The following is an 18,290-nucleotide window of genomic DNA, read 5'->3' as shown; positions in this document are numbered from 1 at the left end:
CCACTGTCTCTTCCTCTTCCTCTTCTCATCCACTGTCTCTTCCTCTTCCTCTTCTCCTCCACTCTCTCTAACTCTTCCTCTTCTCCTCCACTCTCCTCTTCCTCTTCTCCTCCACTCTCTACCTCTTCCTCTTCTCCTCCACTCTCTCTACCTCTTCCTCTTCTCCTCCACTCTCTCTACCTCTTCCTCTCCTCCTCCACTGTCTCTCTTCCTCTCCTCCTCCACTGTCTCTTCCTCTTCCTCTTCTCCTCCTCCACTGTCTCTTCCTCTTCTCCTCCTCCACTGTCTCTTCCTCTTCCTCTCCTCCTCCACTGTCTCTTCCTCTTCCTCTTCTCCTCCACTGTCTCTTCCTCTTCTCCTCCACTGTCTCTTCCTCTTCCTCTTCCTCTTCTCCTCCACTGTCTCGTCCTCTTCTCCTCCACTGTCTCTTCCTCTTCCTCTTCTCCTCCACTGTCTCTCTACCTCTTCTCCTCTTCCACTGTCTCTTCCTCTTCCTCTTCTCCTCCACTGTCTCTTCCTCTTCCTCTCCTCCTCCACTGTCTCTCTACCTCTTCCTCTTCTCCTCCACTGTCTCTTCCTCTTCCTCTTCTCCTCCACTGTCTCTCTACCTCTTCTCCTCTTCCACTGTCTCTTCCTCTTCCTCTTCCTCTCCTCCTCCACTGTCTCTCTACCTCTTCTTCTTCTCCTCCACTGTCTCTTCCTCTTCCTCTTCTCCTCCACTGTCTCTTCCTCTTCCTCTTCCTCTCCTCCTCCACTGTCTCTTCCTCTTCCTCTTCTCCTCCACTGTCTCTACCTCTTCCTCTCCTCCTCCACTGTCTCTCTACCTCTTCTCCTCTTCCACTGTCTCTTCCTCTTCCTCTTCTCCTCCACTGTCTCTCTACCTCTTCCTCTTCTCCTCCACTGTCTCTACCTCTTCCTCTTCTCCTCCACTGTCTCTTCCTCTTCCTCTTCTCCTCCACTGTCTCTCTACCTCTTCTCCTCTTCCACTGTCTCTTCCTCTTCCTCTTCCTCTCCTCCTCCACTGTCTCTTCCTCTTCCTCTTCTCCTCCACTGTCTCTTCCTCTTCCTCTTCTCCTCCACTGTCTCTTCCTCTTCCTCTTCTCCTCCACTGTCTCTTCCTCTTCCTCTTCTCCTCCACTGTCTCTACCTCTTCCTCTCCTCCTCCACTGTCTCTCTACCTCTTCTCCTCTTCCACTGTCTCTTCCTCTTCCTCTCCTCCTCCACTGTCTCTCTACCTCTTCTCCTCTTCCACTGTCTCTTCCTCTTCCTCTACCTCTTCTCCTCCACTGTCTCTCTACCTCTTCCTCTTCTCCTCCACTGTCTCGTCCTCTTCTCCTCCACTGTCTCTTCCTCTTCCTCTCCTCCTCCACTGTCTCTCTACCTCTTCTCCTCCACTGTCTCTCTACCTCTTCCTCTTCTCCTCCACTGTCTCGTCCTCTTCTCCTCCACTGTCTCTTCCTCTTCCTCTTCTCCTCCACTGTCTCCACCTCTTCCTCTTCTCCTCCACTGTCTCTCTACCTCTTCTCCTCTTCTCCTCCACTGTCTCTCTTCCTCTCCTCCTCCACTGTCTCTTCCTCTTCCTCTTCTCCTCCACTGTCTCTTCCTCTTCTCCTCCACTGTCTCTTCCTCTTCCTCTTCTCCTCCACTGTCTCGTCCTCTTCTCCTCCACTGTCTCTTGCTCTTCCTCTTCTCCTCCACTGTCTCTCTACCTCTTCTCCTCTTCCACTGTCTCTTCCTCTTCCTCTCCTCCTCCACTGTCTCTCTACCTCTTCTCCTCTTCCACTGTCTCTTCCTCTTCCTCTTCTCCTCCACTGTCTCTTCCTCTTCCTCTCCTCCTCCACTGTCTCTCTACCTCTTCTCCTCTTCCACTGTCTCTTCCTCTTCCTCTTCTCCTCCACTGTCTCTTCCTCTTCCTCTCCTCCTCCACTGTCTCTCTACCTCTTCTCCTCCTCCACTGTCTCTCTACCTCTTCTCCTCTCCTCCTCCACTGTCTCTCTTCCTCTCCTCCACTGTCTATTCCTCTTCCTCTTCTCCTCCACTGTCTCTTCCTCTTCCTCTTCTCCTCCACTGTCTCTTCCTCTTCTCCTCCACTGTCTCTTCCTCTTCCTCTTCTCCTCCACTGTCTCTTCCTCTTCTCCTCCACTGTCTCTTCCTCTTCCTCTTCCTCTTCTCCTCCACTGTCTCGTCCTCTTCTCCTCCACTGTCTCTTCCTCTTCCTCTTCTCCTCCACTGTCTCTCTACCTCTTCTCCTCTTCCACTGTCTCTTCCTCTTCCTCTCCTCCTCCACTGTCTCTCTACCTCTTCTCCTCTTCCACTGTCTCTACCTCTTCCTCTTCTCCTCCACTGTCTCTACCTCTTCCTCTCCTCCTCCACTGTCTCTCTACCTCTTCCTCTTCTCCTCCACTGTCTCTCTACCTCTTCCTCTCCTCCTCTCCTCCTCCACTGTCTCTCTACCTCTTCCTCTCCTCCTCCACTGTCTCTCTACCTCTTCCTCTTCTCCTCCACTGTCTCTACCTCTCCTCCTCCACTGTCTCTCTACCTCTTCCTCTTCTCCTCCACTGTCTCTCTTCCTCTTCCTCTTCTCCTCCACTGTCTCTATTCCTCTTCCTCTTCCTCTTCTCCTCCACTGTCTCTCTACCTCTACCTCTTCTCCTCTTCCACTGTCTCTTCCTCTTCCTCTTCTCCTCCACTGTCTCTTCCTCTTCCTCTCCTCCTCCACTGTCTCTCTACCACTTCTCCTCTTCCACTGTCTCTTCCTCTTCCTCTTCCTCTTCTCCTCCACTGTCTCTTCCTCTTCCTCTTCCTCTTCTCCTCCACTGTCTCTCTACCTCTTCCTCTCCTCCTCCACTGTCTCTCTACCTCTTCCTCTCCTCCTCCACTGTCTCTCTTCCTCTTCCTCTCCTCCTCCACTGTCTGTCTACCTCTTCTCCTCTTCCACTGTCTCTTCCTCTTCCTCTTCCTCTTCTCCTCCATTGTCTCTCTACCTCTTCCTCTCCTCCTCCACTGTCTCTCTTCCTCTTCTTCTCTTCCTCCACTGTCTCTCTACCTCTTCTCCTCTTCCACTGTCTCTTCCTCTTCCTCTTCTCCTCCACTGTCTCTCTTCCTCTACCTCTTCTCCTCCACTGTCTCTCTACCTCTTCCTCTCCTCCTCCACTGTCTCTCTTCCTCTACCTCTCCTCCTCCACTGTCTCTCTTCCTCTTCCTCTTCTCCTCCACTGTCTCTCTTCCTCTACCTCTTCTCCTCCACTGTCTCTCTACCATCTTCTATACTGATCCCAGAAGTCAGTTCAGTTTTCTGTTCTAGATGCTGATCTATATGTATTGTATGTGAATGTGTATTGGTCTAATAGATATCATGTCAGGCCTAGAATACATTTGAGATGAGAACATGGCCCTGATGATTGATATGTGATGCAATGGGTTCAGTATGACCCACAGCTCTTCTATAGAGATCCAGTTTGAAATACTATCTGTTTTCAGTTTAAAAAATGATCTGCACTTTATTGAGTCTGTTTGTGGTGTCAGATAGGTGGGGGTGGGGGTGGCATTTTTTGGGGGACTATTTTGTTTCGCCGGGCCACACTTGCTCTAGCAAGAATCGCTAAAGTGTTTGAAAGAAAACAAATACTAACTGAACCCAGATTTGATTTACTTGGATGGTGGTTAAAGTGACATGAGCAGTTTAACCTTCAATTATGTTAATTTTTGCCCCGTTTTTTTTAAACAACCAATTTACCGACCAATTATTTGAATGATTTTTTTCTGTGTGCACACAATGCGCAGTTTCTCTAGAGATAAATTAGGTCAAGCACGAACTGTGTGATATAGTAGGGAATCAAGCTTCTGTCAGATCTCCCCAAGGAGATGTGGAGTCAGGCGCAGGAGAAACAAGTTCCGAAGGAAAAGGGCGTTTTATTAAACAAGTCCCGAAGGAAAAGGGCGTTTTATTAAACAAGTTCAAAATAACAAGACACCGGACTACAAAGTAGCCACAAAACCCCACTCAGATACAGTCCAGGGAAAAACCACCTGTTAATAAACATGTACTTAAGAAAACGCAACCCAAAACTAACTGACAGTCAAACGAAAACAATTCCGCACAAAAACCCAAAGGAAATGTTGAGATTAAATACCACCCCCCTAATTAACCAAAATGAAACCAGGTGAAACACAAACCAGACATAACCAAAAGAAAAGGAAAAAGTATCTGTGGCAGCTAGTAGACCGGTGACGACGACCGCCGAGCACCGCCCGAACAGGGAGAGGAGCCACCTTCTGTGGCAGCTAGTAGACCGGTGACGACGACCGCCGAGCACCGCCCGAACAGGGAGAGGAGCCACCTTCTGTGGCAGCTAGTAGACCGGTGACGACGACCGCCGAGCGCCGCCCGAACAGGGAGAGGAGCCACCTTCTGTGGCAGCTAGTAGACCGGTGACGACGACCGCCGAGCGCCGCCCGAACAGGGAGAGGAGCCACCTTCTGTGGCAGCTAGTAGACCGGTGACGACGACCGCCGAGCACCGCCCGAACAGGGAGAGGAGCCACCTTCTGTGGCAGCTAGTAGACCGGTGACGACCGCCGAGCACCGCCCGAACAGGGAGAGGAGCCACCTTCTGTGGCAGCTAGTAGACCGGTGACGACCGCCGAGCACCGCCCGAACAGGGAGAGGAGCCACCTTCTGTGGCAGCTAGTAGACCGGTGACGACCGCCGAGCACCGCCCGAACAGGGAGAGGTGCCACCTTCTGTGGCAGCTAGTAGACCGGTGACGACCGCCGAGCACCGCCCGAACAGGGAGAGGAGCCACCTTCTGTGGCAGCTAGTAGACCGGTGACGACCCCCGAGCACCGCCCGAACAGGGAGAGGAGCCACCTTCTGTGGAAGCTAGTAGACCGGTGACACGACCCCCGAGCACCGCCCGAACAGGGAGAGGAGCCACCTTCTGTGGCAGCTAGTAGACCGGTGACGATGACCGCCGAGCACCGCCCGAACAGGGAGAGGAGCCACCTTCTGTGGCAGCTAGTAGACCGGTGACGACCCCCGAGCACCGCCCGAACAGGGAGAGGAGCCACCTTCTGTGGCAGCTAGTAGACCGGTGACACGACCCCCGAGCACCGCCCGAACAGGGAGAGGAGCCACCTTCTGTGGCAGCTAGTAGACCGGTGACGACCGCCGAGCACCGCCCGAACAGGGAGAGGAGCCACCTTCTGTGGCAGCTAGTAGACCGGTGACGACCGCCGAGCACCGCCCGAACAGGGAGAGGAGCCACCTTCTGTGGCAGCTAGTAGACCGGTGACACGACCCCCGAGCACCGCCCGAACAGGGAGAGGAGCCACCTTCTGTGGCAGCTAGTAGACCGGTGACGACGACCGCCGAGCACCGCCCGAACAGGGAGAGGAGCCACCTTCGGAGGAAGTCGTGACAGTCTCCAACAGGCCAATATTTCTACATAGTTTGACGCAGAAAATGTGGTAATTAACTACAATGACCATAATCCATTGCGTGGCTACTTGTCCAGTCGGTGTAGTGCAGACATGGAGACGGAGAGAAGAGACAGAAGAACAGCACGATGGAGAGGAATAGAGAGCAGTTGTTCCTTCGCGAGGTATCTCCACCTGAAAACACATGATCTAAGTGATTGATAGTTGGTATTCAGCAGTCATAGTAGCATGCCTTATTTACTTTGAAGATCTACTAAAATAGTGTTTTTTTTTTGTCAGACAGCAGCTCTATAAGAGACGAGATGATGACTTGGAATTAAATAATAAAGTCATCAAATAAAACAAATGTAAAATACAGAACAACTGAAATATTTTAGTAAAGTGATGCGAATAAATGATGCTTAATACGTGGACAGTCAACTACCATAATGTTATTCTGTGTTGATACAGCATTCAGCCCACATAATGCATCGTACATTTTAATGTCTAAAAGACCATTTTTGAAACTGGAATAATAAATCATGAATGTATTTACGTGTGAATGCCTTTGTTCACTGTTTATATCTGTCGGAACCAGCCCTCCTTAGGAAGGCTGAATAGCTCTGATTGTCTGAAAGGGGTCTCCCCTTTCCCGTTGTCTATTGTTGTTCCCTCTGGAAGATAGGCAGCTGCCTCGACGGTTGCCATTGGGGTGATGAGAGTAACATACTACGGTGATTTGAAAAGAGTAGTATGATGGTCCCTCTTAGATTCACTTTTCTCGATATCTGACTTAAGACAGCTAATCAGCCGTATTGGGTGATTGTCTGGGAGATGAGCATTTCACCTACACCTCGTGTTGATTGTTCATGGGTCAGGATTCAGACCACTTTACACGCACAGCTGCAACCTGGCAATGTTCTGATCTCCTTTTGTTCATACTGTAGATTAATAAATAGTCCCCTTCTCCTGTAATTTATAACAGGGTGTGAGCTGTCCATCCAGCAGAACCCCCTCACCCCTCTGAGAGGGCCTGGTTACTGTCTGAGTGGTCCTGGTTACTGTCTGGGTGGGCTTGGTTACTGACTGAGTGGGCCTGGTTACTGTCTGAGTGGGCCTGGGTACTGTCTGAGTGGGCCTGGTTACTGTCTGAGTGGGCCTGGTTACTGTCTGAGTGGGCCTGGTTACTGTCTGGGTGGGCCTGGTTACTGTCTGAGTGGGCCTGGTTACTGTCTGAGTGGGCCTGGTTACTGTCTGAGTGGGCCTGGGTACTGTCTGAGTGGGCCTGGGTACTGTCTGAGTGGGCCTGGTTACTGTCTGAGTGGGCCTGGTTACTGTCTGGGTGGGCCTGGTTACTGTCTGAGTGGGCCTGGTTACTGTCTGAGTGGGCCTGGTTACTGTCTGAGTGGGCCTGGTTACTGTCTGAGTGGGCCTGGGTACTGTCTGAGTGGGCCTGGTTACTGTCTGAGTGGGCCTGGTTACTGTCAGCCATTGCCAAGCTGATCTGACCCATTGTGATCCTCACAGGACATTCATGACAATATGTTTTTCTAGCAGCTGTGGAGTCAGGGGGCCTGGAGCGGAGGCCCCTCTACTGAGACAGCATGTTCATCTCATTGTGTGTTACATTTTAGGGTTGGGAGATGCTAATCAGTTATAGGGATTGTGAGAGCGGAGTTGGGGAGGGAGGGAGTGAAGGGAGGCAGAGGGGGGGGGGACAGAAATACAGATGGAGGGAGGGGAATGGGGAGAAGAAGGGACAGGGCAGAGAGAAGTAGGGAGGGGGCGAGAGAAGGATGGAGAGGGAATGAGGAGAAGAAGGGACAGGGCAGAGAGAAGTAGGAAGGGGGGAGAGAGGAGGATGGAGTGGGGAGAGAGGAGGGAGAGGGAATGAGGGAGAGGGGAGAGAGGAGGGAGAGGGAATGGGAATGGGGAGAAGAAGGGACAGGGCTGAGAAAAGTAGGGAGGGGGAGAGAGAAGGGGGGAAGGGGGAGAGAAGGAGGGAGAGGGGGAGAGAAGGAGGGAGAGGGAATTGGAATTCGGAGAAGAAGGGACAGGGCAGAGAAAAGTAGGGAGGGGGGCGAGAGAAGGATGGAGAGGGGGAGAGAAGGAGGGAGAGGTGGGAGAGAAGGAGGGAAGGGGGAGAGAAGGAGGAAGAGGGGGGAGAGAAGGAGGGAAGGGGGAGAGAAGGAAGGAGAGGGGGGAGAGAAGGAGGGAAGGGGGAGAGAAGGAGGAAGAGGGGGGAGATAAGGAGGGAAGGGGGAGAGAAGGAGGGAGAGGGGGGAGAGAAGGAGGAAGAGGGGGGAGAGAAGGAGGGACAGGGCAGAGAAAAGTAGGGAGGGGGGAGAGAGAAGGATGGAGAGGGGAGAGAAGGAGGAGAGGTGGGAGAGAAGGAGGGAAGGGGGAGAGAAGGAGGGAGAGGGGGAGAGAAGGAGGGAGAGGGGGGAGAGAAGGAGGGAATGAGGGAGAGGGGAGGGAGAGGGAATGGGGAGAAAAAGGGACAGGGCAGAGAGAAGTAGGGAGGGGGAGAGAGAAGGAGGGAAGGGGGAAAGAAGAAGGGGGGAGGAGAGAGGGGGGAGAGAAGGAAGGAGGAGAGGGTGGAGAGAAGGAGGGAAGGGGAGAGAGAAGGAGGGAGAGTGAATGAGGGAGAGGGGGAGAGAAGGAGGGAAGGGGAGAGAAGGAGGCAGAGGGAATGAGGGAGAGGGGGAGAGAAGGAGGGAAGGGGAGAGAAGTAGGGAGAGGAGGGAGAGAAGGGGGAGAGAAGGAGGGAGAGGGGGAGAGAAGGAGGGAGAGGGGGAGGAAGGAGGGGAGAGGGGGAGAGAAGGAGGGAGAGGGGGAGGGAAGGAGGGAGAGGGGGGAGAGAAGGAGGGAGAGGGGGGAGAGAAGGAGGGAAGGGGGAGAGAAGGAGGGAGAGGGGGGAGAGAAGGAGGGAGAGGGGGAGAGAAGGAGGGAAGGGGGAGAGAAGGAGGCAGAGGGAATGAGGAAGAGGGGGAGAGAAGGAGGGAGAGGGGGGAGAGAAGGAGGGAGAGGGGGGTGAGAAGGAGGGAGAGAAGGGGGGAGAGAAGGAGGGAGAGGGGGAGAGAAGGAGGGAGAGGGGGAGGGAATGAGGGAGAGGGAATGAGGGAGAGAAGGAGGGAGATTATTATTCCAACTCTAAATTCTCAGAAACCTGAAAACACTGAAAAACACCATCCAACCTGGAACTGAGTGAGTAATGTTTAGTCTGAAACTATATTTCATTTCCAATAGCCAAGAAGAAAAAATACTTTATAATGACTGAATGCTAAATGAAGGCTGCCAAGCTTGATACAAATTCAATTAGCACTGACGTGTCAAGTGAGAGGTGTCAAAGCCCTTTAGCCCAACAATGGCAGGAGAGTCGCACAGTCTACCCCAACCAAATGGAGAGGCCTTAGAAGCTCCCTCCCGCTGTTCAGAGGTAATTAAAACACAATACCCTCTGTATTGTATGTAAATAATGATAAGGCAAGAAAAGATCACAAAATGGAGCTCCTTATGGAAAATCAAGAGACACTTTCTGTTGACTGTTATAAAAGCGAGAACATCAGCAATTTAATCTTCCACACAAACCATCCCCTGGCATGACACAGTGCTATATTAACCAGACCATCCCCTGGCATGACACAGTGCTATATTAACACAGACCATCCCCTGTCACAGTGCTATATTAACCAGACCATCCCCTGGTACAGTGCTATATTAACCAGACCATCCCCTGGTACAGTGCTATATTAACCAGACCATCCCCTGGTACAGTGCTATATTAACCAGACCATCCCCTGGCATGGCACAGTGCTATATTAACACAGACCATCCCCTGGCATGACACAGTGCTATATTAACACAGACCATCCCCTGGCACAGTGCTATATTAACACAGACCATCCCCTGGTACAGTGCTATATTAACACAGACCATCCCCTGGCATGACACAGTGCTATATTAACACAGACCATCCCCTGGCATGACACAGTGCTATATTAACACAGACCATCCCCTGGCATGACACAGTGCTATATTAACACAGACCCTCCCCTGGCACAGTGCTATATTAACACAGACCATCCCCTGGCACAGTGTTATATTAACCAGACCATCCCCTGGCACAGTGCTATATTAACACAGACCATCCCCTGGCATGACACAGTGCTATATTAACACAGACCATCCCCTGGCACAGTGCTATATTAACACAGACCATCCCCTGGTACAGTGCTATATTAACACAGACCATCCCCTGGCATGACACAGTGCTATATTAACACAGACCATCCCCTGGCATGACACAGTGCTATATTAACACAGACCCTCCCCTGGCACAGTGCTATATTAACACAGACCATCCCCTGGCACAGTGTTATATTAACCAGACCATCCCCTGGCACAGTGCTATATTAACACAGACCATCCCCTGGCATGACACAGTGCTATATTAACACAGACCATCCCTGGCACAGTGCTATATTAACACAGACCATCCCCTGGTACAGTGCTATATTAACACAGACCATCCCCTGGCATGGCACAGTGCTATATTAACACAGACCATCCCCTGGCACAGTGTTATATTAACCAGACCATCCCCTGGCACAGTGCTATATTAACACAGACCATCCCCTGGCATGACACAGTGCTATATTAACACAGACCATCCCCTGGCATGACACAGTGCTATATTAACACAGACCCTCCCCTGGCATGACACAGTGCTATATTAACACAGACCATCCCCTGACATGGCACAGTGCTATATTAACACAGACCATCCCCTGGCACAGTGTTATATTAACCAGACCATCCCCTGGCACAGTGCTATATCAACACAGACCATCCCCTGGCATGGCACAGTGCTATATTAACCAGACCATCCCCTGGCATGGCACAGTGCTATATTAACCAGACCATCCCCTGGCACAGTGCTATATTAACCAGACCATCCCCTGGCATGGCACAGTGCTATATTAACCAGACCATCCCCTGGCACAGTGCTATATTAACCAGACCATCCCCTGGCACAGTGCTATATTAACCAGACCATCCCCTGGCACAGTGCTATATTAACCAGACCATCCCCTGGTACAGTGCTATATTAACCAGACCATCCCCTGGTACAGTGCTATATTAACCAGACCATCCCCTGGTACGGTGCTATATTAACCAGACCATCCCCTGGCACAGTGCTATATTAACCAGACCATCCCCTGGCATGGTGCTATATTAACCAGACCATCCCCTGGCATGGTGCTATATTAACCAGACCATCCCCTGGCATGGTGCTATATTAACCAGACCATCCCCTGGCATGACACAGTGCTATATTAACCAGACCATCCCCTGGCACAGTGCTATATTAACCAGACCATCCCCTGGTACAGTGCTATATTAACCAGACCATCCCCTGGTACAGTGCTATATTAACCAGACCATCCCCTGGCATGGTGCTATATTAACCAGACCATCCCCTGGTACAGTGTTATATTAACCAGACCATCCCCTGGCATGACACAGTGCTATATTAACCAGACCATCCCCTGGCATGGTGCTATATTAACCAGACCATCCCCTGGCATAGTGCTATATTAACCAGACCATCCCCTGGCACAGTGCTATATTAACCAGACCATCCCCTGGCATGGCACAGTGTTATATTAACCAGACCATCCCCTGGCACAGTGCTATATTAACCAGACCATCCCCTGGCATGGCACAGTGCTATATTAACCAGACCATCCCCTGGTACAGTGCTATATTAACACAGACCATCCCCTGGCATGGCACAGTGCTATATTAACCAGACCATCCCCTGGTACAGTGCTATATTAACACAGACCATCCCCTGGTACAGTGCTATATTAACCAGACCATCCCCTGGTACAGTGCTATATTAACCAGACCATCCCCTGGCACAGTGCTATATTAACACAGACCATCCCCTGGCACAGTGCTATATTAACCAGACCATCCCCTGGCACAGTGCTATATTAACACAGACCATCCCCTGGCACAGTGGACAAACCAGACCAGACCATCCCCTGGACAAACACCAAATTGAGACTGCATGCAGAATTCTGCAAAAATATCCTCTGTGCAGAGCAGAATTAGGCCGATACCCGCTAATGATCAATTTCCAGAAAAGAGCCGTTAAATTCTATAACCACCTAAAAGGAAGTGACTCCCAAACCTTCCACAACAAAGCCATCACCTACAGAGAGATGAACCTGGAGAAGAGTCCCCTAAGCAAGCTGGTCCTGGGACTCTGTTCACAAACACACCCCACAGAGCCCCAGGACAGCAACACAATTAGACCCAACCAAATCATGAGAAAACAAAAAAAAGATAATTACTTGACACATTGGAAAGAATTAAGAAAAAAATAGAGCAAACTAGAATGCATTTAGCCCTAAACAGAGAGTACACAGAATACCTGACCGATGTGACTGACCAAAGATTAAGGAAAGCTTTGACTATGTACAGACTCAGTGAGCATTGCCTTGCTATTGAGAAAGGCCGCCGTAGGCAGACATGGCTCTCAAGAGAAGACAGGCTATGTGTACTCATGCCCACAAAATGAGGTGGAAACTGAGCTGCACTTCCTAACCTCCTGCCCAATGTATGACCATATTAGAGAGACATATTTCCCTCAGACTACACAGATCCTCAAATAATTCCAAAACAAACCCGATTTGGATAAACTCCCATATCTACTGGGTGAAATTCCACAGTGTGCCATCACAGCAGCAAGATTTGTAACCTGTTGAGAAAAGGGCAACCAGTGAAGAACAAACACCATTGTAAATACAACCCATATTTATGCTTATTTATTTTCCCTTGTGTACTTTAACCATTGGTACACCATTACAACACTGTACATATACTTAATATGACATTTGTAATGTCTTTATTATTTTGGAACTTCTGCGAGTGTAATGTTTACTGTTCATTTTTATTTATTTCACTTTTGTATATATCTACTTCACTTGAGAGAGAGGAGATGGGAGGGGGTTTTACTGTTAGTGTTGTGAGAGCTGTAGAATGGCAGTTTGAGTTTTTGACAAAGCGATTTTAAAACGTCTGACTTCTGAATGATTTAGGAAGGAGTCTTAGATAAAAATATTCTGTTGGGTGTAGATAGAAACACGTTGACAGCATGTCAGGTATCTAAACATGTACACACACACACACACACACACACACACACACACACACACACACACACACACACACACACACACACACACACACACACACACACACTCCCCATTTTGATGCTGTGTGGTGAATCATCTGTGTGTGTGTGTGTGTGTGTGTGTGTGTGTGTGTGTGTGTGTGTGTGTGTGTGTGTGTGTGTGTGTGTGTGTGTGTGTGTGTGTGTGTGTGTGTGTGTGTGTGTGTGTGTGTGTGTGTATGTGCGGGGTTTCTGTGTCTAGATACACAAGCAACCTCACCAACTAGTTTCACAGAGCTTAAGTTATTGTTTGTATTCTACAGGCAGTATGAGACAGTGGTGTCGTTGGAAGACCCCATTGTGACGGAGGTGACGTCCACTCTGCAGGAATGGGCCCTGTCGTGGAAGCAACTCTACGTGGTGAGTACATCTGTGATCTGAGTGACGCTTTTACGCACAAATGTTGTGTCAACTTGAGATTTTATTTTCTGACCAAGTAAAATGTAAAATGCGTGTCGCTGCGGACGTTCAAGTTGTAGTTTTTTTGTGAAATGCTGAACAAGCCCTTCTCAACCGTGCAGTATTCACTATCAAAATAGTAACAAAATGTTTTTTTACACACGAAAAACACACAATGAACAGGTTCAGTTCTATATCCACGGTCAGTTCTATCAACAGGGTCAGTTCTATCAACAGGGTCAGTTCTATATACAGGGTCAGTTCTATCAACAGGTTCAGTTCTATATCCAGGGTCAGTTCTATCAACAGGGTCAGTTCTATCAACAGGGTCAGTTCTATATCCAGGGTCAGTTCTATATCCATGGTCAGTTCTATCAACAGGGTCAGTTCTATCAACAGGGTCAGTTCTATAAACAGGGTCAGTTCTATATACAGGGTCAGTTCTATCAACAGGTTCAGTTCTATATCCAGGGTCAGTTCTATCAACAGGGTCAGTTCTATCAACAGGGTCAGTTCTATATCCAGGGTCAGTTCTATATCCATGGTCAGTTCTATCAACAGGGTCAGTTCTATATACAGGGTCAGTTCTATATCCAGGGTCAGTTCTATATCCAGGGTCAGTTCTATCAACAGGGTCAGTTCTATATCCAGGGTCAGTTCTATATCCAGGGTCAGTTCTATAAACAGGGTCAGTTCTATATCCAGGGTCAGTTCTATATCCAGGTTCAGTTCTATATCCAGGGTCAGTTCTATCAACAGGGTCAGTTCTATCAACAGGGTCAGTTCTATATCCAGGGTCAGTTCTATCAACAGGGTCAGTTCTATATCCAGGGTCAGTTCTATCAACAGGGTCAGTTCTATCAACAGGGTCAGTTCTATATCCAGGGTCAGTTCTATATCCAGGGTCAGTTCTATATCCAGGGTCAGTTCTATCAACAGGGTCAGTTCTATCAACAGGGTCAGTTCTATATCCAGGGTCAGTTCTATATCCAGGGTCAGTTCTATCAACATGTTCAGTTCTATAAACAGGGTCAGTTCTATCAACAGGGTCAGTTCTATATCCAGGGTCAGTTCTATCAACATGTTCAGTTCTATAAACAGGGTCAGTTCTATCAACAGGGTCAGTTCTATATCCAGGGTCAGTTCTATAAACAGGGTCAGTTCTATATCCAGGGTCAGTTATATCAACAGGGTCAGTTCTATAAACAGGGTCAGTTCTATATCCAGGGTCAGTTCTACATCCAGGGTCAGTTCTATAAACAGGGTCAGTTCTATATCCAGGGTCAGTTCTATATCCAGGGTCAGTTCTATATCCAGGGTCAGTTCAGTATCCAGGGCCAGTTCTATAAACAAGGTCAGTTCTATAAACAGGGTCAGTTCTACATCCAGGGTCAGTTCTATAAACAGGGTCAGTTCTACATCCAGGGTCAGTTCTATAAACAGGGTCAGTTCTGTATCCAGGGTCAATTCTACATCCAGGGCCAGTTCTATAAACAGGGTCAGTGCTATATCCAGGGTCAGTTCTATATCCAGGGTCAGTTCTATGAACAGGGTCAGTTTTATATCCAGGGTCAGTTCTATAAACAGGGTCAGTTCTATATCCAGGGTCAGTTCTATATCCAGGGTCAGTTCTATATCCAGGGTCAGTTCTATTCCACGGTCAGTTCTATATCCAGGGTCAGTTCTATATCCACGGTCAGTTCTACATCTAGGGTCAGTTCTATATTCAGGATCAATTCCATATACAGGGTCAGTTCTATATCCAGGGTCAGTTCTATATCCAGGGTCAGTTCTATATCCACGGTCAGTTCTATATCCAGGGTCAGTTCTATATCCACGGTCAGTTCTACATCCAGGGTCAGTTCTATATCCAGGGTCAGTTCTATATCCAGGGTCAGTTCTATATCCAGGGTCAGTTCTATATCCACGGTCAGTTCTATATCCACGGTCAGTTCTACATCTAGGGTCAGTTCTATATTCAGGATCAATTCCATATACAGGGTCAGTTCTATATCCAGGGTCAGTTCTATCAACAGGGTCAGTTCTATAAACAGGGTCAGTTCTATAAACAAGGTCAGTTCTATCAACAGGGTCAGTTCTATAAACAGGGTCAGTTCTACATCCAGGGTCAGCTCTATCAACAGGGTCAGTTCTATATCCAGGGTCAGTTCTATAAACAGGGTCAGTTCTATCAACAGGGTCAGTTCTATATCCAGGGTCAGTTCTATAAACAGGGTCAGTTCTATAAACAGGGTCAGTTCTATCAACAGGGTCAGTTCTATATCCAGGGTCAGTTCTATAAACATGGTCAGTTCTATATCCAGGGTCAGTTCTATAAACAGGGTCAGTTCTATCAACAGGGTCAGTTCTATATCCAGGGTCAGTTCTATATCCAGGGCCAGTTATATATCCAGGGTCAGTTCTACATCCAGGGTCAGTTCTATCAACAGGGTCAGTTCTATAAACAGGGTCAGTTCTATAAACAGGGTCAGTTCTATATCCAGGGTCAGTTCTACATCCAGGGTCAGTTCTATCAACAGGGTCAGTTCTATATCCAGGGTCAGTTCTATATTCAGGGTCAGTTCTACATCCAGGGTCAGTTCTATAAACAGGGTCAGTTCTATATCCAGGGTCAGTTCTATATCCAGGGTCAGTTCTATATTCAGGGTCAGTTCTATATCCAGGGTCAGTTCTATAAACAGGGTCAGTTCTATAAACAGGGTCAGTTCTATATCCAGGGTCAGTTCTATATCCAGGGTCAGTTCTGTATCCAGGGCCAGTTCTATAAACAGGGTCAGTTCTATAAACAGGGTCAGTTCTACATCCAGGGTCAGTTCTATAAACAGGGTCAGTTCTACATCCAGGGTCAGTTCTATAAACAGGGTTAGTTCTGTATCCAGGGCCAGTTCTATAAACAGGGTCAGTTCTATATCCAGGGTCAGTTCTATATCCAGGGTCAGTTCTATAAACAGGGTCAGTTTTATATCCAGGGTCAGTTCTATAAACAGGGTCAGTTCTATATCCACGGTCAGTTCTATACCCAGGGTTAGTTCTATATCCAGGGTCAGTTCTATATCCAGGGTCAGTTCTATTCCACGGTCAGTTCTATATCCAGGGTCAGTTCTATATCCACGGTCAGTTCTACATCCAGGGTCAGTTCTATATCCAGGGTCAGTTCTATATCCAGGGTCAGTTCTATATCCAGGGTTAGTTCTATATCCAGGGTCAGTTCTATATCCACGGTCAGTTCTATATCCAGGGTCAGTTCTATATCCACGGTCAGTTCTACATCCAGGGTCAGTTCTATATCCAGGGTCAGTTCTATATCCAGGGTCAGTTCTATATCCAGGGTCAGTTCTATATCCACGGTCAGTTCTATATCCAGGGTCAGTTCTATATCCAGGGTCAGTTCTATATTCAGGGTCAGTTCTATATCCAGGGTCAGTTCTATATCCAGGGTCAGTTCTATCAACAGGGTCAGTTCTATAAACAGGGTCAGTTCTATAAACAAGGTCAGTTCTATCAACAGGGTCAGTTCTATAAACAGGGTCAGTTCTACATCCAGGGTCAGCTCTATCAACAGGGTCAGTTCTATATCCAGGGTCAGTTCTATAAACAGGGTCAGTTCTATCAACAGGGTCAGTTCTATATCCAGGGTCAGTTCTATAAACAGGGTCAGTTCTATAAACAGGGTCAGTTCTATCAACAGGGTCAGTTCTATATCCAGGGTCAGTTCTATAAACATGGTCAGTTCTATATCCAGGGTCAGTTCTATAAACAGGGTCAGTTCTATATCCAGGGTCAGTTCCATATCCAGGGTCAGTTCTATATCCAGGGCCAGTTATATATCCAGGGTCAGTTCTACATCCAGGGTCAGTTCTATCAACAGGGTCAGTTCTATAAACAGGGTCAGTTCTATAAACAGGGTCAGTTCTATATCCAGGGTCAGTTCTACATCCAGGGTCAGTTATATCAACAGGGTCAGTTCTATATCCAGGGTCAGTTCTATATTCAGGGTCAGTTCTACATCCAGGGTCAGTTCTATAAACAGGGTCAGTTCTACATCCAGGGTCAGTTCTATAAACAGGGTCAGTTCTATAAACAGGGTCAGTTCTATATCCAGGGTCAGTTCTACATCCAGGGTCAGTTCTATAAACAGGGTCAGTTCTATATCCAGGGTCAGTTCTATATCCAGGGTCAGTTCTGTATCCAGGGCCAGTTCTATAAACAGGGTCAGTTCTGTATCCAGGGTCAATTCTACATCCAGGGCCAGTTCTATAAACTCAGTTCTATATCCAGGGTCAGTTCTATATCCAGGGTCAGTTCTATAAACAGGGTCAGTTTTATATCCAGGGTCAGTTCTATAAACAGGGTCAGTTCTATATCCAGGGTCAGTTCTATATCCAGGGTCAGTTCTATATCCAGGGTCAGTTCTATATCCAGGGTCAGTTCTATATCCAGGGTCAGTTCTATAAACAGGGTCAGTTCTATATCCAGGGTCAGTTCTATATCCAGGGTCAGTTCTATATCCAGGGTCAGTTCTATATCCAGGGTCAGTTCTATATCCAGGGTCAGTTCTATATCCAGGGTCAGTTCTATATCCAGGGTCAGTTCTACATCCAGGGTCAGTTCTATAAACAGGGTCAGTTCTATATCCAGGGTCAGTTCTATATCCAGGGTCAGTTCTATATCCACGGTCAGTTCTATATCCAGGGTCAGTTCTATATCCAGGGTCAGTTCTATATCCAGGGTCAGTTTTATATCCAGGGTCAGTTCTATATCCAGGGTCAGTTCTATCAACAGGGTCAGTTCTATAAACAGGGTCAGTTCTATAAACCAGGTCAGTTCTATCAACAGGGTCAGTTCTATAAACAGGGTCAGTTCTATATCCAGGGTCAGCTCTATATCTATAAACAGGGTCAGTTCTATAAACAGGGTCAGTTCTATCAACAGGGTCAGTTCTATATCCAGGGTCAGTTCTATAAACAGGGTCAGTTCTATAAACAGGGTCAGTTCTATCAACAGGGTCAGTTCTATATCCAGGGTCAGTTCTATAAACATGGTCAGTTCTATATCCAGGGTCAGTTCAGTTCTATATCCAGGGTCAGTTCTATATCCAGGGTCAGTTCTATATCCAGGGCCAGTTCTATATCCAGGGTCAGTTCTACATCCAGGGTCAGTTCTATCAACAGGGTCAGTTCTATAAACAGGGTCAGTTCTATAAACAG

General features: G+C 48.3%; 1 protein-coding gene across 7 annotated transcripts in view; it reads left to right on the top strand.

Moving 5' to 3' along the window:
- The window catches only part of LOC118389600 (dedicator of cytokinesis protein 3-like), a 454,681-nt gene that overhangs the window by 204,840 nt on the left and 231,551 nt on the right, over nt 1-18,290 (top strand). For all 7 annotated transcript variants that reach the window (XM_052526213.1, XM_052526214.1, XM_052526211.1 and 4 more), the window contains exon 5: nt 12,927-13,023. In XM_052526213.1, coding sequence (XP_052382173.1) covers nt 12,927-13,023 — 97 coding nt within the window. The remainder of the gene's footprint in view (nt 1-12,926; nt 13,024-18,290) is intronic.

The sequence above is a fragment of the Oncorhynchus keta genome, chromosome 10, assembly GCF_023373465.1.
Source record: "Oncorhynchus keta strain PuntledgeMale-10-30-2019 chromosome 10, Oket_V2, whole genome shotgun sequence".
NCBI classification, from domain to species: Eukaryota; Metazoa; Chordata; class Actinopteri; order Salmoniformes; family Salmonidae; genus Oncorhynchus; species Oncorhynchus keta.
Note: the sequence above shows the minus strand (reverse complement) of the source record. Positions and strands in the feature narration are given on the sequence as shown.